The sequence below is a fragment of the Rhipicephalus sanguineus genome, chromosome 3, assembly GCF_013339695.2.
Source record: "Rhipicephalus sanguineus isolate Rsan-2018 chromosome 3, BIME_Rsan_1.4, whole genome shotgun sequence".
Lineage (NCBI taxonomy): Eukaryota > Metazoa > Arthropoda > Arachnida > Ixodida > Ixodidae > Rhipicephalus > Rhipicephalus sanguineus.
Window position 1 is genome coordinate 132,675,921 of NC_051178.1, and position 23,026 is coordinate 132,698,946.

The 23,026-nt window shown below is 45.8% G+C and overlaps 1 protein-coding gene across 2 annotated transcripts in view; it reads right to left on the reverse strand.

Annotated features, from left to right (window-relative positions):
* Positions 1 to 6,677: 6,677 nt before the first annotated feature.
* Positions 6,678 to 23,026, reverse strand: part of LOC119387165 (chromodomain-helicase-DNA-binding protein 1) — a 54,932-nt gene continuing 38,583 nt past the window's right edge. The window contains exons 25-33 of one of the 2 annotated variants that reach the window (XM_049413391.1): positions 22,296 to 22,394; positions 20,467 to 20,706; positions 19,090 to 19,218; positions 17,826 to 18,004; positions 16,789 to 16,954; positions 13,739 to 13,989; positions 12,886 to 13,056; positions 8,828 to 8,941; positions 6,678 to 8,584 (exon numbers count right to left, since the gene is read on the reverse strand). In XM_049413391.1, coding sequence (XP_049269348.1) covers positions 8,281 to 8,584; positions 8,828 to 8,941; positions 12,886 to 13,056; positions 13,739 to 13,989; positions 16,789 to 16,954; positions 17,826 to 18,004; positions 19,090 to 19,218; positions 20,467 to 20,706; positions 22,296 to 22,394 — 1,653 coding nt within the window. In that variant the 3' untranslated portion in view covers positions 6,678 to 8,280. Of the gene's footprint in view, positions 8,585 to 8,827; positions 8,942 to 12,885; positions 13,057 to 13,738; positions 13,990 to 16,788; positions 16,955 to 17,825; positions 18,005 to 19,089; positions 19,219 to 20,445; positions 20,707 to 22,295; positions 22,395 to 23,026 lie in introns of both variants that reach the window. The other variant, XM_037654475.2, reaches the window with a different exon arrangement.

Below are 23,026 nucleotides of genomic sequence, written 5' to 3' on the forward strand. Positions count from 1 at the left end.
CGAGATGTGTGGCACTCCTGAGACTATCGAACACCTCCTGTGCGTCTGCCCACAATACCTCACGCAAAAAAATTCAATGGCGGCCGCCTTGTTGTCATCGAAGCAACAAGTTTCAGAAAAAGTTCTGTTGGGACCACCACCATGTCATCAGCGCGATATTCTAAAAGCGCTGAACATGTTTTTGCGTGATACAGAGCTCGACGAGAGACTGTAAATAGTTTTTGGACATTCAAGGACTTACTTCGTCGCCGCTTTTCTCCCTCATCATCATCCGCTTCTTCTCTCCCCTCTCTTTACTACCACTCTCCCCTTTCCTAATGCTGAGTAGCAGGCCAGAACATTGATTCAGGCCGACCTCTCAGCTTTTCTGCCATAAAAACCTTTTCTCTCTCTCTCTCTTATATCAATGTACAGTAAACATTCAGTTACTTCTGTAAGGGCACGCTTTACTTTCCTGTTATTCCGATTCCTATGACGGAGGGATCAACCATGTTTTTTTTTTTTTTTCTAACGCATCGACGTGGGCACTGTGTGAATACGTGCCTGCCTCGTGCACCAGAAATCCTATGAAAGGAGGACAAGGACCGAAAGAAGGCGAGGACGGTCTTGGCGAAGGAGTGAGGCCTCACAACGTCAACATGCGCGACTGTTGAGGTCGCACTTGTGCAGGCACAGACGTAAACCTCCCAAAAACATCCCCAACAACTCCGCGATCACAAAAGCATAACATAGGACCATGGTTCTGAAATTTTGTGGCCTTGATCTGTCCCGCCAAACCACTTCTTCCCTCACTCTCGCCGCAGTACTCCTGCGTCATGCGAAAAAGCATGCTAGAATTCGGACGGGGCTACTGCTGTCGCGCAAAGGTGCGCTTACGGGCCGTATATTTACGAGTGCTGGTATGATTGCCGACACCTGAAAACTTAACTGACAATCATTCAGGGTTCTTCCTGACGTTGTTGCGGCCCTGAAAAACAATAAATTAAAATGTACGCCAGCTTTTTCTTTTTTTGTGGCATGATATATAATTTTTCATGCTTTCTGGTGATACGAATTTTTGGATGATACGAATATTTTTGGTGGTCCCGTGAGATTCGTATCACGGAGGTTTAACTGTAATGAGAACTCTTGGGCCTTGGCCTTTAAAGGGTATGAACCGTAAGAAACTCCATTTCACCGCGCACGTATACTTGCAAGATGCGCTTTTTTTCTTTTTATTTATTTATTTATTTATTTATTTATTTATTTATTTATTTGGTGCCACTCGCAATTTAAAACCCCATTCGCGCCAGCGCTCCAGAAAATTTATCCTCCGCCCCTCCTCCCGGACGTGCCAGAAAGCTAAACCTAAAGCTAGTTCCTTCAGTAGTTTGTCTGTTCCTCTGAATAATTTCTCTCATTGCAGCTGCGCGCCTAGATCTGTAGTCTCAGTGGCCAGTGCCATTGCTCCTTTCGGGCAAAAAGACGTGTCCTGACAGCTACCAGGTGTCTCACAAAGCTAGCGTGATTAACGCTGCCATCTGGTGGTGGCATTGCAAAACCCCGCACCTCACCAAGCCTGCCGGAACTCCTGGGCCTGTCGGGCCAAACAGAAGAAAACCATTTCGATAGGGTCAATTACACCAAGGATCTCCTGCTACGCTGGGATCGTCTTAACAGAGAGGTCGCGACCACATCGGCCAGGGAAACGCCCCACACACCCTCTTCTGCGGCCCCGCGCACCGACACTCCGCCGCCTTGTGGCAATGGGTCAAAGCAGACTGACGAGAAGCTGGCAGGGCCAGTCATGCTTCAAGACCCAAGTCGAGAACAGTGGTTGAGACAAAGTACTAGCATCACGGAACTCCCAAACACGGCCGCTGGATAGGTGACCCCCTACAACGGTAAACATCCGCCATGTTTAAACGGCCACGGAGGTGCAGAACACGGCATGGCTTGGCTCGACTCTTGACTCGACTTCCACCAAGCCAATCGTGTGTGCAGCGGGAGAGTATTTCGGCCACGCGTTAAAAAAGTCACGTGGTACACAGAGCTGCTCCGCGCGCGGCGGTCGCGGTTGCCTAGACGACGAAGACGCGGCCGCGGCGGCACTCCGACCGTCGTTGGGTTCTGCGGCAGTGCCATGTTTCCTTTGGTATTACAAAGTATTCAGTGGGCATTGCGATGAAGCAGTGACTGCATGAGCTGCACGTCACAGCGCACAAATGCAACATTCAAGGGTAAAATTTAGCACAGCTTCACTGACTTGGCGTCGCGAAGACTGATGAAACTGCGGAGCTGGTGCCTTTTCCTTGGCTTTGGGGTGCGTTTTTTACTAAGTACTATTTTAGCTGTCGATACAGCGATGATAATATGACGCCGCTAAACGGTCCGTGAGCTCCTGCTTTGGCCACTCGCAAGTCAGGATCGGATTCCCTTCGTTGCTGGGCGGCCGACGTCTTTCTTCCCGACGAGTTTTGTCGTGCAGTTGCGGCGACACGCCTCTCTCACTCGAAACTCGGGGTCGGCCCGTCATCGTTCGGCCCATATGCTCTAGCGAATTCCCATCATATTTCCCGCCGCGCCGCTTCTTCTCCCGAAGACAGAACCTTGTTCGTACTCGCCATACTCGTCGCCGAACGTCGTAATGCTCTGCGCCGACAGTGCACGCTTTTGTACTGCTTTGTTCACTCAGAATTTATACTTGCAGCAACAACGAAATGAAACAATGTTAGTGCTGTTAAATCAAGGTGTGCGGCCTAGAGGTAGGGGGCACTCTTGTAAGCTCAGTGCGAGCAGTCCGGCCGCATTAGAATTAACACCACAATTAAAGCACGATATGCAACACGTACGAACTGACGGTCGGATGTCAACAAGCATGCACGCTAGCAATAAACAAAGATAATGATGTGCGTCTATCCTGGCCTCTCCTAACTCCATCGCACAGTAGTCAGGGAACACCAAGCCCAGCTTTTTACTCTGCCGAAATAACATAACACTACCGCAGAAGGGGAGCGCATACTATCGATACGATGACCGGAGCCACCGCGTCTACGCGTCTCCGTCTCGCCGGTCTCGCTCGCCTGGCAACGGCCAGACCCCCGCCAGAGGGCCGCACCGGCCGCACTTTTTTAACGCGCGGCCGAAATACTCTCCCGTGTGCAGCGCCTCCTCTGTGTGTGTGCGTGTGTGCATTAAGCGACACCGTGACCCGTGACACTAGTGACACTCTGCTTATGCACGAACAAAAGAACGAAAACACTTGACATTTGTTTACATTTTTTTTTCTTCCTGTGGCACTTAAACTGCCTGCCCTGTGTTAAAAGGGAATAGGAACCCTTTACTTACTTACTTACTTACTTACTTACTTACTTACTTAGCGTCATACCTTGATGCTTAGGCGTGCGCAGGGTTCCCCATCAGGGGGGGGGGGGGGGTCAGCCCAGCGCTCCCTCCCCCTGCTAAGTCAATATATGGGGCAGATTTTGCCACCCCCCTCTTAAGGGGTATTCAGACGGGGGAGAAATGCTCGGGGGGTAAAGGCGGAGCCTAGTGACGTCAGCTCGCGAGGAGAAGTCTCCACAAATGCCCCCCACTCACACGGACGAGGCAAACGGAGGGGGAGACCAGTGTTACTAGACTACTCTGGTGGCTTGCACCACCCGTTTGACGAGCTGCAGACGACCATCCAGCTGCAGACTGGACACCCACTGCCGCTCTCTGCAGGAGCAAGTGCAACAATGTGGCCAAACAAGAGCCCGAAATTCCGCCACATCCCCCACCGCAGGGGGATCGTTTGTCCTTTCGGGGAAAACGTCCCCGTCTCCTCCGAGGAGGCGCGGGGGGGTCACGCCCACTCGCTAATCCGTGACGTCGCGGTCACGTGATACGCAATCCCCCCGTCTCCCCCGAGCATTCCTCCCCCGTCTGAATAACCCTTTAGGTGACTAGGGGGTGGGGAGCACCTCCCTTAGTCACCACCACGGCCCTAGCTTTATTTAACGAGGCTGCACGCCGCGTCCGTGCACGGAATGGGCTCGGCAGTCGGTAGCGGTGTTATGTACCGGACGAGGCGGCGGTGGTTGCTTTCGTTATTTCATTATTTCTGCGACAGAGAGCAGTGATCATCTCCTTGCAACTTCGTTGCTCGGCCTGCTCTCAAGGTCACTGTATTCGTTCTCCGCGTCTTCGCATATCGGTAGCCCGTCGTAGCTTCACCTGACCGTCTACGTGGCCTGCATCGCCAGGACGTGGTGCCCCGTGGGTCCACGCGCCATGAAATGTCCCATGTAAGGGGCAGCCCTCGCGGAATTTTCGCACGCGCAGCTGTGGGTTGGCGGCAAAAAACAACGCCGTGATAGCTTTTGGGCGACGCTACGTTACAATTTTAGATTTCTAAGCACCGAAAATTCCCTTTCTCGATTTCATAAACTCAGCTATTTAATGAAATAATTCGAGCGTAGTTATAATTCGTTAAATGGAGTTTCAGCTGTATAGCGGTTTGAGGATAAGAAAAACGCTTATTTTGGAGATTGAAAGAAGACCGAGGAAAGGGGATGCCACCTTCTCGAGAAATGAGTACCCACAAGTTCCACAACACCGAGCGCCAGGCTGGGGTACCTTCTTTCCCCATTGGAAAAGTCGGTGGGTGCCCGGCGGCTCTGGGAATCGAACCCAGCTCCTCCCACTCGTCCACAGCTGCGGTCCAACTGATACGGCGGACAATGGCGCGCTCCCTTCGAGTGGGACTTCCCCTTCTGCTGCGGGGATCCCCATCTCTTTATCCTCGGGTGCAAACTACAGCGGCAGTTGGCGCCGGCGTCCATCAGTCCGGACACGCGTTTTGTGGACGCCCAGCAAATAGCTGTATTGCAACACTAGACGAGCACCGACCGCTTCGGTAATTTTAGCGCAGCAGAGGCTTCAAGCCATCAACGCGATGTGGTTGTCTGTGTCGGTGACCACGCGGTTTCCGTACATGGTTTGCCTTTCGCGTCGGATTAGGCTGAAGCGCCTGCTCCGCTGCTTGTGAAAGGAGCAGGAGTGAAAACATTAAAAAAAAAAAAACTGTTATGCTTGTTGGGGGCTTTTGTTGACGGCGCCCATTGTGCAAACTCCCAAATGACACTACCGGAATTCAACATGGCGGCGCTCGCGACGTGATCTAGGGACCTTAGATGCGGGCATTTAAGAGTAAATCTTCACCACTCGGCAAATCACATTACTGCATTACTTGCCTGTTGCACGGGAGTACAATGGGCGACGTTGTTGCCTTGAAAGTGAATTTTGGAGGGTCACACATATTTACAAAAGCCCCAGAGGAGATTATAATGTCGCACCCAGGGTGCCTTTGTTGAAAGTGTGCATTGATGAGTTGCTCAGGCTGTGTGCGAGAGGTCACGTTTTTCGCTGGAAAAGTAGATGCGGGATCTGCTTTCCCGCTGAGAAACTTTGAGGGGAGGGAGATACTCCTTTGTTGTGTGTCACTGCGCATAAACGTTTTTCTAGAAGATGTCTTACATGAAGGACTTTAAAGTACCCGTCTGCCAGGGGTATTACAGACTCATGAAGTCCTTTTTCCTAGCTCAATATGTTCGGAGAACAATCGCTGGGATGTGAATAAATTTATTTTTATAGTTCATCGAAAGCATTTGAGCAATCACTATCACAACGTCAGAAGCGGAGTCCCTCCTTGGAAAAAAAACCTGGATCTGTGCCTCAATGCAACATAGTAAAACTACAATTTTTGTGCAGCTTTGTGTCACATACAGAGTGGCAGCACCTGGAAATCATGGGGCGGTTTTGGCCCCGACTGCCAGAGTTTGGCCATACCAGCATAAAAAGTCTAGCAATTGTTTAATTTAAGCTACTAGGGTTCAAACATGTCTAGCTAAAAGAAGTTCTTTTGCTTCAGTAAAGGGACCAACAACTGGCCAGAATGTGCGATTCCTGTGGAAATTAAAAGACCGTGAATTATGGTGCCAGATTCAAGCATCCTTTCTGCGACTCGAGTAGGTTTACGTTATTAAACTGCGCTTAAAAGTCACAAAGGATGGTATGTTGCGCAGCCTGGCGGAACAGCCTTGAAGGTTGATTATTTAGTCATTCACTTTGCTGTATGTATTCTCCTGCTTTAATGCTCACCATAATTAGTGCTCAAAATTAGAGCATGTATATTACTATCCATCCTCATTCTATTGTATGCTGCTTACGAGGTAACAGGAGTTGGACGCTGAGAAGCGGCAACTAGTGCAACATGTCGAGCTGCGGCGCATGTGCAGCAAGCCTCCGTACACACACACAAACCGTTCTCACGCTCTCCCCACACTATTTGCAGTGTGTGTTGTGTTTATACGACTTTATAGTCGCCGCAGATCAAAAAAGGTTTGATTGTATATGCTTCCCGGCATTTTCTGTGGTACCATTCCACGATTAAACAGGTACCATAAAAATTGGTTGTCGGTCCCTTTAAAGCAGCATTTAAAATGCAGGGGTTTCTGATAGCATCTATTTAATATATCACATTTCGTTGTAGCAAGGTTTGACTTTAGTAGTTCAACAACAAAAAACCAGCTTATGCTAGTTACACTGAAAAAAAAAAAATGCATGGGCAACTAGAGGCAAAATGTTTTTGTTCGATTGGTATGTGCTTATGGGTATGTGTGCATAGCAAAGTTGAGAAAACAGCAAGGTACTTCTTTCGTCGAGTTTTTTTTTTTCTTCATGGCAAAACATATTACAAAAATTGCTAAATAAACACTCTCTCTGTCTGTACATAATTTGGGACTAGTGTTTGGTCCCCAATCATCATCTACTACCTAAGTAATCACACATTTATGTACACCAATCACCACAAAAGATTTTGATTCCATTGGGCACACAATGCCTAAGTCCATTGGGACTTTAAGCTATCACGTCGGAGCACAACTTACATAGTTCCACACAGCTCAATCATCCAAATGAGGTCACACGACTAAGATGTTCATACAGAAAAAAAAAGGAGTCCACAACTTTATCACAACTTCACTGGTGCTTAGAATGAGACTTCCGTCTCGTTAACATGGCGCACTTACCAAGGTTTTGACCAAGGGCACGCCTAATGCACGATCCCGAACATGTGACACGTTTCACGAATCTTCACATGCAAAATCTTTCAGTTTTCACCAAAATTGTTCTACTTTGAAGCACTGTGTGCTTCGAGCATTGCAAGTCGACTAAAGCACAGAGACGCCGTGGCACATGTGCAACCCAGGTGTCTCATTTCTTGTGCGATTAGCAATACCGTCTTTGGCCACTGATGACTTGTGCATGCATTTTTGCAATAAACGCGTGTTTGCTGTGTAAAGCTCTGAACAAGAAATATAAACTATCTACACGGCATATGCCCAACAACTCTCGGCTTTATACGACAGGAACTGCTCAGGAAAGCCAACTCTGAACAAAATGTGGCCTGGGCCTGTTTGGCGGCCGATCACAGCGGATGCGGCCTTAACAACAAAGGGAGCAACAAAGGTGTGCCTGAATGCAGAAGGATAGTGGTGGAAATCGACAAAATCATTCAATTCTGTAAACTTTTGATCCTGTCCCATGGCCGCAGCTTGAATGGAGAAATACATGCCAAGAGACTCGGACCTCCTCGATAGTAACTACATGTGGCACAGCTTCGCGAAGTACTTTGCCAACCGCAATTTTACGGCAAACACTGCTGCTTGCAGGCAGTGTCTCTCCAGTGCCACACAGAGAATCACAGACTGCCAAGATTCATTTCAAGAAGCTGGAATGCATTAGAAAAGGCAATAAGTGGCCGCCAATTGTGCAGAGTGGCTGCCAGTCACAAAAGAAAATGCATGAGTCAACACAGTACTGAGAAAACACAGGAAAAAAAATGTACAAAAGACGTTTAACCTCCATGACAACATAGCATTGATGACCAGACTGACTGCACAATCTGAAGTTTACACCATGGCACCTCGTGCATTCGATGCAAGATGTCCAAGCAGTACTGCCCTAGAAGAAACAGCCACCCCCACAAGCTGTGTATGCTGCACTGGCTTGCTTTCCCAACACATCTGTTAAGGTAAATTTGTTGAGCCAGCGAAGCTGCGGAGAGATCCAAGAGTCCAAAACCGAGGTCAACTCCCAGGTCTTGCAGTGGGAGTCTGGCTACTGACGAAAGCTGTCTTGATGAGGCCAGAAGACTGCCAAGGCTTTAGCTCACTTTGCTGCCAAACAGGACAGCAATTTCTGGCAGCGTGCAACGTTGATGCATTACAGAAGCCCACGACTCATGTAGAATGCCACCTAGACGTGCTTAGGTGCATCGGGTGGTCGATCGAAATGGCCACCGCCACCAGGAGGTCGCGAGTAGCCACCACTTCCTCCGCTGTTGGTACGTTCTTTCCGCCTCCATGAGTCTGCGTGCCCTTGGTAAGGGCTGTAGGGGCCCAAAGGGCTTGTGTGGTGTTCAGGCATTGCGCCCGGTGGCTGAAGAGTGCCGGTTGGCACCGGTACTGCTCCATAACCAGCTGCGTAAGGTACCGATGCCGCTGCTACTGGTGGTATACCGTATGGCCCAAAGTTGCTGCCTCCACTTCCACCGTGGTACCTGCAAGCAGAAATTCAAACGAAAGTTAGCTTATGTGCAATTTCACTAACACTACACTAGTTGCACAAATATGCATGCTCAGTTCTACATCTCGGCCCTTGCTGAACCCTCAGTATGATGTAGTTTCTTAATTAGGCGCTAGTCTTCGAGTACTGGTTGTCAATTAAGTGCTAGTTCCTTTATTAACACGAGAAAAACTTGGTGGAAACAAACACATCGGTTTCAAGTGCAGTCAAATCTCACCTTCTGTCAGGATGTTGTGTCCTGGGATCTTTGTCTCGTTTGTAGGCCTGATCATCTACGCGATTTCCCTGGTAATGACGGTATGGGTCATGCTTGTTGTAATCATTGTTATACCTGAAAGTGTGGGAAAACAAATGGTATCAAACATATAAAACAAACAGCAGTGGCCTCATCAAAACTGTGTACAGTTAGCAAACATTAATGTGCAAACAATAAAAATACTGAGCTCAAGAAATATTGTGCACAGGAATGATGAGCTCAAGAAATATTGTGCACAGGAATGATGAACTTTTGCCCTGACTAAATTGGTTATAAGTATTGCACATTGCTGAAGCAATCTTGGCAGAGATGCAGGGCTGGTAATTGTCAAATTTTTTTTATCAGGAGCCATAGCACCTAAGCAGATGACCCATGCACCTACCAGTTGGCAGGTATGATGCAAGTCCCAGAATGCTGCCATCAAAGATTTTTTTATAGCAACAGCATTATATGGAATTCTCCACAGGTTTTTGCCGTCACTGTTAATGTGGCCATCGCTGTCATTTTCCACATGAAGTCCAAACTGATAACATTACCCTGCGCTTTGTATGTTCTAACTGCGAGTAAGAGCTCGCGAGCGTGGCTGATGCAGAGATGAAACGAGCCGGCCGTCTCCATCGCACTGAGGGCGCATGCAATAACATCACCCCACATGCAAGGCCTGCCGTCGATTCCTCATCAAGCTGAGAGGAAATGCCCCGTCCATCTTTTGTAAGAAGCAAGAAGGGATACCAGGGGAAGGGGGGGTATGGGGGGGGGGGGGCTGCATCGCTCGAAAGGAAGATAGTGTACTTGCTGGCGTGTGCGCACTATCTCAACAGGCATCAGGAGACAGTTCATAAAATTGCTATGCTCTCAACGCTTACTTTACGTTTAGAGAACAGACAGCATGAAAACCGCTTCGGTCCCTGGAGCGGCCGTATTCCTTTAAACCAGCATTCTGTTGAGTTACACGAGATCAGATCGAAAAGAGCTAGCTTCTAGCCTTACTACATATACTAACATTACAATTTGCTGCTATCGCATTCACTGCTTTGCCCTTAAGCGAAACTGTTATTTTCTTCATTGCATCGCAAGGATGTGGGCAACAGCTAATCTGTACTTGCCTAGCTTAAGGGGGGACATGGTTTTTAGAGATAATATAGGTTATTTCTTGGCCAAATTAGATGAAACTGCACTGCTTTGTTCAGTTTTTTTAGCTTTATTTAACTATCCAGTTATATTTTACACAGGTCAATTATTTTCAGAGATAATTAGTAATCTCATTTTATTGTTTGCTGAAACAATAAAAAATTATCTATGCAACATAACATCATTATAAACCCATATATAGATACCAGAAAGCCTAAGGAGAGCAACGCTGCAAGCTGATTGGAAATCGAACAACTACTTCTCAATTTACAGCACTAATGAGTTCATGGCCTACACCTAGCCAAAAACAAGAAAATTTTAAACTAATATAAAAAAAATTGGAATTGCAGATTGAAAATCTGCTTGCAGCATTGCTTTTTATGCACATTTAGCTAGGTTGTGCAAAAAGAATTGTAGCTCTAGCTGTCCTAGGTCGACTTTTACAGAAGAAGCAAACAAGGGAAGTGGCCAAAATCCATGTTTTGAGAAAATGAGCAAAAAAGGTTAAAACTTTATTTAGCATTACAGAATGAAAAATATCAAAGGCACACATACTTTTAGTGATTAATATGCACCAGGCATATAATCAGACTGATTGTTAGCATGCCTTTTTTTTTTCAAGTTCTGCTGCAAGTTTCAAGTTCTGCTGCAACGAGGCCGCTTATCAGTTCAATGACGATACCGACGCCAATATGCGACGAGTGTCCGCGCGTCATCCACGATCCGTCGTATGACACGGCGATGTTTCCCGGGTTGTCCACGTTGAGTTCCGCGTAGATGTCGCGAACCGAACTCGCGCACTCACTCATGAGTTTCGAGGCAGCAAGAGTAGCGGCAGGTGTTAGCTTCTTCGCGTACGCCTGCCACGTTTTCGTGTGGAGGCCGCGACGCGATATGTTCATCATTGCAAATATGTCGTTAAAAGCAGTCTGCCTGTTGCCAGTAGCCTGCATTGGGCGGGTGGCGAGCACGTTTACTGTGAATGGATTTATTTTCTGCTGTCCGTCGACGCGCGGCGAACTCCACTTTGACGACCCGTCACCGCAGTTCACACACTAGCTCAAGCTTGACGGCAAGGCCGTATTCCCGCTCGCCTCTCCTGATCTCGGTATCTCCGTTGTAAATCTTGCACTTTAAATGCAATATTATCAAAGCATTTACCGCCTCCAAGTCCAGGATGGTGAAGGTCGTTTTATCAGATGGGGGACCCGCGGCGTCCGCGCGTTTAGCGATAAGGCTGCGCTTCCGTTCCGTCGCCGCAACAGATGAAATCTCTTGCAGCTTCACTTCTGCCTTCTTCTTCTAGTCTTCTATCTGTTGGGGCTGCAGAATTTGTGTGTCGTGACGCACACGGCCGCTTTCCGCGACGTTGTCGGCAACTGACGGGCTCATAGGACTAGTGTCCGTTAGGCCTACCGCGCTGGCGTCGACAGCCACTGCGAGTTCGTCATCCTCGTTGTTCTGGGTCGTTGCGGGGCGCTTCCTGAAGTTCTCGGCTAGCGATCGCCTCACCCGCTTTCCGAATTTGTGTTTGGTGCGGAACTTCTTGATGACAGGACCCATAGCTGTAGGCAGTCGACAACACCAGGACAAAATGGCGCACGCTCACGCGCGTCTCGGCGGTGAAGCAGACGCCGGAAACGCCGCTTGGCGAATCGGATGCCTAGATTTTGTCACGTGCCCCAAGCAGCCAATAGAATCGCGCGCTTGTACTTCTCGATGACGCGTTTTTGCTAGAAAACCAATGAGCAAGGCGAGCCAGCGGTGGCGGGAAATTGAAGATGAAAAACGGCTCTTTCAAACGAGATCAAGATGGCCACGATAGCCCGTGTGTACCGGCAACGGTTCGGCGCGGAAAGAGCGCGATTTTAGCGTCAATTTGCGCTCAGACAAACCTCATATTGGTGTTACAGATTGATTTTACGGCGGAAATAATGAAAATAGAAGCTACAAACTTAGCAGACTTGTGCAAAAATAGATATAGATTCCGAAAACGTCAGCTTCAAAAAGTCGATTTTTTCGCGATTTTCGGCCTTCTAAGACCCGTGTCCCCCCTTAAAGGGTACTGACACGAATATTTTCAATTGTCGTTTTTTTGCGTCTAATGAAAGGCCAAGCCCTCAAGAGCCAAGAAACGGTAGTGCTAAGTGGGAGTGCGCCCTGTAAAAGTAATTACAGTATGTTTTTAAAAGCTAGTTTCAGTTCCTACTGTACCCTGACGTCACAATACGGTATGAGCTTCTAATCACATGCTCGTACAATATGTAGTGATGTTTCCACGACCGCTCCGCACCGTGGTGACGCACAAGCGGCCATTTTGGAAGTTTTGATGATGCACAAGCGGCCATCTTGGAAGTTTTGGTACGTAACATCATCACAACTAGCCAGACTGCTGCGTGAAGTCACCAGAATTTGTACTGTAGCCTGACGTCAAGCTAGTGTCGATGTCAGTAGGTGCTCCATGGAAAAATTGTCTTTAATATCAAATTAAAATATCTCATCAGCATTTGCTGAGCTTCACATTTGCTCAGAGCCGTCTCTGCATACAGGAGATTTGTATGGCAGAGTAAACTCGCCTTCGAAAAAAGGTGTCAGTACCCCTTTAAGTCATGCGTCACTTCTGGTAAACAGTAATGGTGGCGCTTTTTTTTTTTTTTTTACTTTTTCCTTGTTTCAGCACCACCAAACATATACATTTGCAAACATTTCCCAACGCACCCACTCTTATTACAAATATAAAATTTTGCGTGTAGGCCACTCTACATTAACACCACTTCAAACCATGCTTTTTACAGGCCCCAGAATTTTGTAGCTATTGGCTTTTAAGGTGGTGGCATGCCAGAGAGATAAGTTTTCACTTTAACTGCTAGGTTCACTAAGCCACACACCTATCCCAGCCGGATGCAGGGTTCTCGTGGTTCCACCGTTCTTGACCCTGCTGGAATGATGACGGTCGGTGGGGAGGGTGGTTGTAGCTGTTGGAGCCCTTCTGGTAGCCGCTGCTACCCCGGTCACGATATGCACCACTGCTGCCACCACCACCTTTGTTGTGACTGTTGCTGGAATAGTACAACAAATACAATTTCTTTAAAATGATGACACTCGGAAAGTATGATAGTTTGGGAAATGGTTCTGCGATATTTCAATTTGAAAAAAAAAAATTGCCTAGAATTTCCACACTTCGCATCATTAATATTATTGTGAAAATTTTCAGGCACCGTGTAACAAGAAAGCTACTGCTGTTGCAATTGCATGCACACGCAGTACATCCTGCAATCGGCCCAACTTAATACTACATGGCTGATGCCCCATTATGCATCGGCCTATTGTTTTCTTGGCATTCTTTACATGCCATACGTTGGGCGACATGCTGTAAATATTAATACACTCCCCTACACACCTGAAATGTCAGGTGGTGCAAGATGGTGCCCTCGAGAGCTTAGGGCGCGGTTGAAATTTCAAAAGTTATATGGTGCTAAACAGGTGCCAAAAGTTTGTGCTTTTGAAGAGATGCTGAACATAATGAACTGGTGGACTACTGATACCCCAATTTTCTTTAGCTTCTTTCAGTCTTCTTTGTTTTTTAAAAGTATTATAAACCATGTCAATGCATACTTTTTTTTCCTATCGAAACTTGATGACACCTGCACCCTGCATATTACTTTCACGCAGGAAAAGTGCTACTGGTGTTACAACAAGTGGAACACACAGCCTGTGGAACTGTCATTGCTCCATGCTCACCTGCCACCACCGTCGTTTCTTTTGTCCCGTGGTTTGTCGTCGTGCGGTCGCTTGTTAGGCCTCTTGTGGTCGTCCTCAGCGTGCCTCTTGATGCCATGTTGCCCGCCATGCTGACTACTGCTGCCATACTGGCTGCCGCTGTGCTGACTGGAACCATGCTGGCTGCTGCTCCCGTGCTGTCCACTGTTGCCGTGATGACTGCCGTGCCCACTTCCATGAATGCTGCTGTGAGTACTGCCAGGCTGGCTCCCCTGCACAGTCACAATGTGTAAAAGCTCATTAATTCAAACTTCCCGGGTATTCTCGTTGAGCTTGAATTAATTGAAACTCGAAAAGTGATAAACAAAAGGCTACCCATCTGATGATGAAAGGGGTGGGAGCACCTCGGGGGAACCATTACTTCTCATATACGGAAGAAATTCTTCAGCATTTATTGCCTCTTTATTTTTTTTCCTCCCTCAAAAAGTGATCGCTGTATTAAGAGCTCGAGCAATTTTGTAGCGAGTCTGTTTTGAAAATTGCTGCGATATAGAATCGCCACAAATTGCAAAGGTGCAACTATGTATGGTTTCTTTCATGCAGTAACTACGTTATATTTGGAGTAGAGCTGTGCGAATAGCAAAATTTTGGGTGCGAAGCGAATTCGAATATTGAAGTGTGAGTGCGAATCGAATCGAATATCTTTCTAATATTTCTAGTGTATTTTTCGAATACTTCGAAGCGAAATTGCAGAAAAAAAAGTTAGAGAGGATTCCTAAGCATATTCTATGAGATAGCAACATGAAAGTGTTTCTTTTCGCTAGGTTGATGAAGCACTGGCGGGGTGGTGTTTCATAGTTGTCTTATCAAGAATGAGGCAATGTAGAGGCCGAATTCTATTTATGTACATGATTTGGTGCAACCAAAGTGTTGCCGACAACACTTTACACGTGATGGGCAAAGATGCCATTTCCTCAGCCTGTCCTCCTCTTTCAACTTCTGTGGAAGCCCAACTGATGTGGCGGACAAGGGTGTGCTCCTTTCAAGTCCAGAGTTCCAAATCTGCCTCGTAGACGTCGATATATAAGAACATTTGAAATTTTGGATGCTAAAAAAGCTTTGGCTTCAGATTTTTCGGCCTTCCTGCCCAAATTTCAGGTCCAAAACAGCATTAATTGAGCCCCCACCTCTGCCACATCTTTCATCTCCATGTTGGAACCAGCGTTTTCTTGAGTTAGTACACTTGCGACAGTAGCAGAGCTTGAAAGGCAGCTTTGCCGCAATACGGGGGTGTGATGAGGTGAAGCATAGTGAAAAATCTAGGGACCACTTCCAATCGGACATTGTCTCTTGGCCAAGTTCGCCCGTAGCGGAACTTGAAAGGCAGCTTTGCCGAAATACGGGGCTGCAATGAGGTGAAGCATATTGAAAATCTAGGAACCACTTCTAATCCGACGTTGACTGTCTTGGCCAAGTTCAACCATAACGGAGCTTGAAAGGCAGCTTTGCCGCAATACCGGTGTGTGATGAGGTGAAGCACACTGAAATTCTAGGGATCATTTTCAATCGGACCCTGAAACGGTTTTGACGATTATGTACGAACACATTGAGCCAGTAGAACAAGTCCTAAGGATCATTTACAGACCGATTTAAGCTCTGTGCGAAAACTGTGTAATTTATTACAAGGCTTTAAAGCTGCGAATCGCCACCGATCACAGCGGCTCAGCCAAACGCGTTTTCAAACCGCCCACTTCCAGTGCGCGTCGTATTGGAAGCGCGACGTCACGCAGGCGGCTGACCTGATTGGATATGTCCAGTACACGTCACTGAACCTCCTGTGGGCAGCGAGCGTCGTCTGCCTGTGTTACAATGTACTCCGTGTTGACGTGAGCTGAGCGAGAGTGTTTATCTTGAGGCTTCTTTTCTTGGACATAATTAATTGCCCCAGCCTTGTTGTGTACCACGTATCTAGCAATTTCTAGCAATTGGTGACTTGTAAAGCTGCGACATCGTGCAATGTTCGTGAGGCATCTGGCGAGTGGAATCCCTTCAGCTCGTCGCTGCAATGAGCGTCGCGCTCTCGCTATCCGTTCAACGCCACGATCCACGTTTTTGTGGCTGTAACTTCACCCCTGAAGACACAACCACATTGCCCGAGTTTACGCTTATCGGTGATCGTTCTCGAATTATTTTTGTTTGTCCGCATGCTGTTGCAGACATAGAGTTGGTTGCAGATTGTCGCCGTACAGGAGAATAAAATAAGATCTGCTGGTAATGTGGCAGCACCTGTCGGAGCAGATATCAACCACTCCGCGAGCTTCGTCTTTGTTGGGCCTCTGAGATTACGCGCAACCCGTCGCGAAGCTCAAACCGTCGAGTGCGCTCATAAGAGCGCTGCGATCGCCGACGATGTCAGGGTGTCTGCGAGTTGAGGGTGCAAGGCAGTGGTGAGGAGGAGGGTATAGATATAAATTCCGTAGCGGCCTTGGTACACAGTGCGTCGCTTAATTTCTGGTGCGAATGATTTGGGGATGCTCCTGCCTAAACGCTGACAAAACTTTAAAAAACCGTTTCAGGGTCCCTTTGACTATGTCTTGGAAAAGCTCGACCGTAATGGAGCTTGAAAGGCAGCTTTGCCGCTATGCCGGGGTGTGATGAGGTGAGGCACATTGAAAATCTAGGGACCACTTTCAATCGGCCGTTGACTGTGTCTTAGCAAAGTTCGACCGTAATGGAGCTTGAAAGGCAGCTTTGCCGCAATACGAGAGTGTAATGAGGTGAAGCATATTAAAAACCTGAAGGGGTGACTTTCAATCGGACGTTGACTGTATTTGTTTTTGGGAAGTACGAATAGTTCGAATAGTAAAATTCCAGTGCGAATCGAATCGAATAGCAAACACTATTCGAAAAATATTAGAAATTTCGAATATTCGCACAACCCTAATTTAGAGACAAATGCATAAAACTTAATTTTACATTCAATTACGTGGTATGTACAAAGATATGTGGTGCACTACTCTTTAGTAGTGGTATTTGTTCATTTTAAAACTTACAGCATCGGAAGAGCTAACCTCGTCATGTAGTCTCGGCCTCTTGTCGTGGTCCTTCTTGTCGGTGTCCTTGGTGCGATCAGCAGATTTATCGGCACTTTCGTTTTTCTTTTGTGCATGCCGGTACAGTCGGAACAATGCCTTGGCATCCAGTTCTGTGAACTTGGCCACAAATGACCACAGGTGGCTACCATGACAAAAAAGAGTAGTGAAGTCAACATCATGTTTACAAAAGCCGGAGTAAGAAGAGACATCGACCAAGAAAAATGCAATGCACTGTATTTAACCCATCAGAGTCACCATAGACAAACATCCATTAGTGCCACTTATTGGCAGTGGTAATACAAAGATTTGGGAAAGTACGCCTTAGACGCCCATTAAATGTGTGAGAAAATACTCTTCAATCCAGGCGTGCAAACAGAGTATACACACTGTGAGAAATGCAACAACCTTTGTAGGGCTTAACACCAAGAAACTGCACAGCCGGTTGCGGGAACTGCAGTATGAATGGCTTTGTACCAACCGGAATTTTTAACCAGTTTTTAAAACACACAGGTGTTTATTTCACCCCCATTGAAACACAGCTGCCATAGTCGGGTACCGGACCCACAACCTCGTGCTCAGTAGCAGGGTTCAATAGCCACTGAGCCACCACAGCAAGCAATGACTTCAAAACACCTCGAGCGCTATATTCGATGATGCTTTAAAAATACAAAAACAGGCTCTACCCACAAGAGACCAACTGAATACGCCCTTCATGCCACTCATGCCACCACAATCCAAAATATAGTTCTAGAGAGATGCCAGAAACAAGTAGCCCACTTCCTATGTGACATCAATGGGAATTGGCAAACGTAACTGGTTGGTGCATCTTCAGAAATTCTTTTTAAGAGTTGGACAGCTTAACCATTGACAGCACTAAGCACTGTTTGTGACACAAAGGCAAAATTCCTTGTCTCTGTCCTGTCAGAATGCCAATCTTCCAGACATGCTACCTCCCGAAACAAAGTGTCAACGAAAAACAATTAAAAAAACAACAATAAGAACTGAACACTTACGAACGCCATTGCTTTGCCTTTTCTGGGTCTGAGTACTCATTGCAGCATTCATTGATGTGTTCACCAATTTTCAGCAGACAGAGCCGTGTGTGGTTTACTTGTTCGTCATCATTCATTGAGGCGTCGGGCGTGTCCAGCTGTTTGAGAGCCCGCTTCACTGGCCGCATCTTCTCCTTGCACTGAAAATACCAAACTGCACCTTTGTACACACCCCAGCACCTTGCCAACACAACACGAAAAGGTTTCTTCTCTGGGTTAGTTACCTGTTGCAATGATTCTAAAGCTTCTAGTCGACCTCTCAATAAAACTTGCTAATATGTGGCCTACCACTGGTTGTGGCAGTTTTTAAAGTGCTTTAATACCCCATACACTCTGTTTCTGCAGTATGTTTTTTTGTCCCTTTCAAATCTTCCATCACTGTCTTTGCTGTCCTTACAATACCCAAACAATCTAACAGCTGAACCAAGTCTATAATATGCAGATATGTCCGTGCACCATAAACACTAACCACAGATGCTAAATGAGATTCATAGGAGCTGTTGGCCATGGTATAGTGTCAAAGACCCTTACCATCCCTTCAATGCAAATATCTTTTGTGTATGCTAAGCAGATCTGTTTCTATGGGAATTGTATTCCCATAGGTCCAGAGCATACTGAACAACGCAAAACACTGAAGTGTAGATAGCACCAAGAACAAGTACTTCAGAAATATGTGAGACCCTTTGATCATTTGTGGTAAGTTACCTATTCACTGAAGCCTGCTTTTCAGAACTTTATAGTGTAGATAAACCAAAAGGAACAAAGCACTCATACATAGCCAACGCAGAAGGTACAGGGGTGGTTGAAAGTTCCCAAGCCACACAGCTATAGGATTACATGTGGTAGTGGCCTGGGAACTTTTGACCACCCCTGTACTTATCACGTACTCGAATTAAGCTACGCAGTCCCCCCCCCCCCGGAAAAGAATTCAAGACTAGTAAGACAAAAAATAAATGTTCACTCAGCATAAAAGAAAATGTTGAGTGTACACGAACATTGATTTTTGTTTCCCGTGATCACTAACATATATTTATAACAGCAGCACAATTCAGTGCTTGGCACAAAGCTATGAGACTTGGGCACGTTTACGAACAAGCTACAAAGCAAGCTTGGATCTTATTCCATAGCAACTACACCCAGGAAGAGCAGTGATTAGATATTTTTTTGTTAATGTTCTAAGTGATGCAGGTGATATATCTTCTTACAGTCCAAACAAGTCACTAACCTCATTGAACAGCAGCAAGTCCAGGTCACCAGTGGCTTCTATGACTTGCGGTGCAGCATTGGCAGTATAGTGCATTGCGGGCATCTCCTTCTTCACCTTGGGCTTTGCACCTTCCGCTGCACCTTCGTGCTAAGAAAACATGTGCAAGAATTTATCAACACTGCCTGGTGCTGAACCTAAAAGAGAGTACACATCATTGTGTACGCATGCACGCACACACACACAAACACATGCACACTTTGGGCATTCTACCATTGAAAGCCCATTCCTGCACATGAGGCACGAAACAAAAGCACCGAGGTTCGGACACCCACACAAGTGCCACACCAATGCCGACCAACACTGTGTTAGTGGTGGCACTCACGTGCGCCTTGTATGTACATTACCTTCTCAGTATGTTGTCTGCTTCCCTCCACTGAAACGAATGTATGATAAACCACAACCATTTTCTCAGCGATTAGATCCTTTGCTGTGTACAAATCAATGCTCTGCGGCAGTTTTTGAAGAAACAACTAGGAAGAATGAGGCAAGCTGAATGGATTAACCTCCAGTAGCATTTGCTGGCAGGCTAGAAAGGATGCAGAGACAGAACCTCAAATTCAAACCCCAGCTACCTGCAATGTCTAAAATTTTTACAGCTAGTCAGGAGTTTGTCAATAAAAAAGAATTGTGTTAGCTAAGGGTGCACAAAAACTTATATGCAAGAACATTTGTGTACTATACATTGATGCTATCAGGCTCGAAAAAGGAAGTTTGGCATTTATTTCCTCACAAATACCCAATGTTTTTAGCCAAGAAAATAAAATGAATCTCAATGTAACAGACTCTCATACAGTGAACTGTCAAATATCTCTTTCAGTGAACTGTCAAAAGTAACTTTTTTTGCTAATATCAGTAGACAGAACTCATATGCTTGCAAAGATATGAGAAACAGCAAATGTACTTTTACGTCAGATGCTACCACATAATGTTACATGATACTACTACATAACGAGGTCAAGCTATACAGTCACAAAGTAATACCATACTAGACTAAATTGACATTATTATGTAACTTGCCTTTGTGCTTTAAATCACACTCTTTGTTCAAGGTGCCCACAAAGAGACTGAGTTATTGATGTAGTTTAATGTACAAAATCTGCAGTAGTGGAGGGCTTTAGAATCGCTCTGATCGCCTGGACTACTACATTAACGTGCAGATAAATCTAAACAAGTAAGCAATTTTGGCTTTTTCCGGAATGCTGCCACAGTAGCTGGAATTCAAGCTTGCTACCTTCTGTTACACCAGAACACCATAACTGCTGAGCCCCCGTATAAGGTGTAATTATGTGGGAACCATATGAATGAGATGCTCACGAGTAGGCTCAGTGGACCAACCTTCTTCTTCTTCTTTTTGTCCTTGTCCTTGTCCTTGCCATCCTTGACCTTGTCCTTATCCTTTTCCTTCTTTTTTCGCTTTGCTTTCGGACCTCCACCGTCGGCACCGAGCTTGGAATCAGGCACAGGCGCACTGGGGCTGATGTTGAGACCCTTGGCCACACCATCAATAACTGCTAGAGCATTGTTTTGGTGGCTGTCATCTTCTGTCTTTACTTTGAATTTGCGTGATTTGGAAGACTGAAATGGGAGAAAAAAACCAAATAAGAAAGAGCTATGCAAAAAGGCCGAGGTAATGCACAAATTTTTTCATCGTGTATACATCCACTGCTGGTATGCAGTGCAAAGGGAAATGACACCACTGCTTTTTCTATAATTCAGACAGTATCTATTAAGTAGTGATCATATTAGGAGGAAACACTTCCCTGGTAGTCACGTACTGCTTAAAGCTGCTGTAGGTTACGAAAGATCCACAGAATTAAAACATTTTCAATCTCACGCTTCCCGATAGGTACTACTGACCACTTATATATTAAATGAGACAACACTTCTCCATTACAGTGACTATTCGGATTGTTAACCAGCCATTTTTAATTCCAAGTTTCAGGACATTGAAAGTTTCCTTCATATATATAATTCAATCCATTAGGCGACAAAGGAAAACAGGATTTCGTCTTCCTTTCGAGCTATGACTTTTTTTTGTATACTTATAAGATTTTCATTTTCTTTCAGGCGGCCATGAAAATATTGGCTTCTTAAATTTCTTGATTACTATTTATGCAACACTGCAACATGTTGGTGTTGACAAACTTTTGCTTTCTCAATCCACTCAGGTACGGTAACTTTGCAATGGCACTGGGAGGCTTAGGCAAAATCTCCCTGTTCCCTCAAGTGTGGTCTGCAGTGTACACACCTGTGCACCCAACATGCATTACATTCACATCAACAACAATCTGCTAAAAAAATGTCATTCAAGGACGCTACAACCACAACAACTGATACAGGTGCAATGAACAGGTCACAAAGTGTGTGGGAATTTCCAATATATGTTCCCCTTGGCTTACATGCTGTGGATAGCCAACTTAAATTATCTATGACTTAGATACTGATCAAGTGGGCCATGTTTAATATGTTTGAAACAGTGCTGGTTCTTTGCACAGGGACGAAAGAAGACACACCTCACACTATGAACGTCATATATATGGACACTACAAAAAAAAATAGGGTACACAGCTGCCACATTTCACATGATTGCTAATTAAAGTCCAGACCTTAGTAAATCGCCAGCTTTACAGGAGCACATTGGTGTTGAAACTTGAGCGACTTATCACTAATCAGAATGTAACAGATCACCGACTTTCAGAAAATGCCATTGTGAAGGAACGTGAGAACACTTTGGCCAACATGTCAGACATAGTATACAAGCCAATTACAACTGTGCAAGTTTAAAATGTGCAAGAGGTTGCTGGTAAACAGTAGCAGTTACGATAAACATGTTCAAAACCTGCAGCAGAAAGTAGCCACAGTAAAGTAGCAGTTTAACACTTGTGTCACACATGGCAAAGCACATTTATCTCGCAAGACAATACGGTGCCTACTTGCAAGTATGGACAGATTACTACAGCGAGATATTACCAGAAAATAACAGGATTATGTAATCTGTTGTGACGTTTAGCTAAGGGGTGTTGACAGTAGAACACAACGAGTACAACTAGCCCTTCTGCTGCAATATGCATAACCTTGTTAATATCTGGCACTCGTGTAGAGGCAGCAAATGACTGGGCAATAATCAGAAACTCCTGCCAAAATTCAGGTACTACTGAACTCACCATAGCAGTGTCACTGTCATTGCTGTCATCATTGTCAACAATAGCTTTGCTGAGATGGACCTTTTCTGGACGGGCTTTTCGGTTTCGCTTTGGCTTTTCCTGTTGTAAAGTACACGTTCATGTGACAAAGCACATTCCAGTGCTACACACAAAACCATCAGCGCCGTCTGCTGCACATAAAAGGTAACCTTCGAAAATTGATATACCCATGGAGATGTGCTTCCTGTGTCACAAATATGTAGACACCACAAAAGAAAGATGGGGTAGTGGGGCTGGGAGTGGCTAGCTATAACTTCACTCCTTTGTGATATTTCCAAAATACTCCCTCACATGCTGTGGGACTATGCCAAGTAAAATGCCAACAGGTATATTTCACTTGCAAAGGGGATGGTTATCTCATCCATGGAACCTAACCTAACCATGTAATTGCAATAAATGGGCACACCATGAGCACTGGCCAGCTTCCATTCTACAACAAGAATGTGTGCCTTTAGTCAATTAAGCATAATCTGATTAGCAAGAATACATTAAAGAGCTAACAGAGCAATGCAAGCAGTTATGCAAGTCAGGTTTATTAGGCCTATACTCCTGATGACCACACACATTAGGCTAATACTTCTGACACCCCCTTCCCCCTCTATATTTTCCAATTTTGCTTGTGTATATATATACAGGCACACATACAAACACACACATGCACATACACAAAGGGTGTTCATCGAGGAATAACT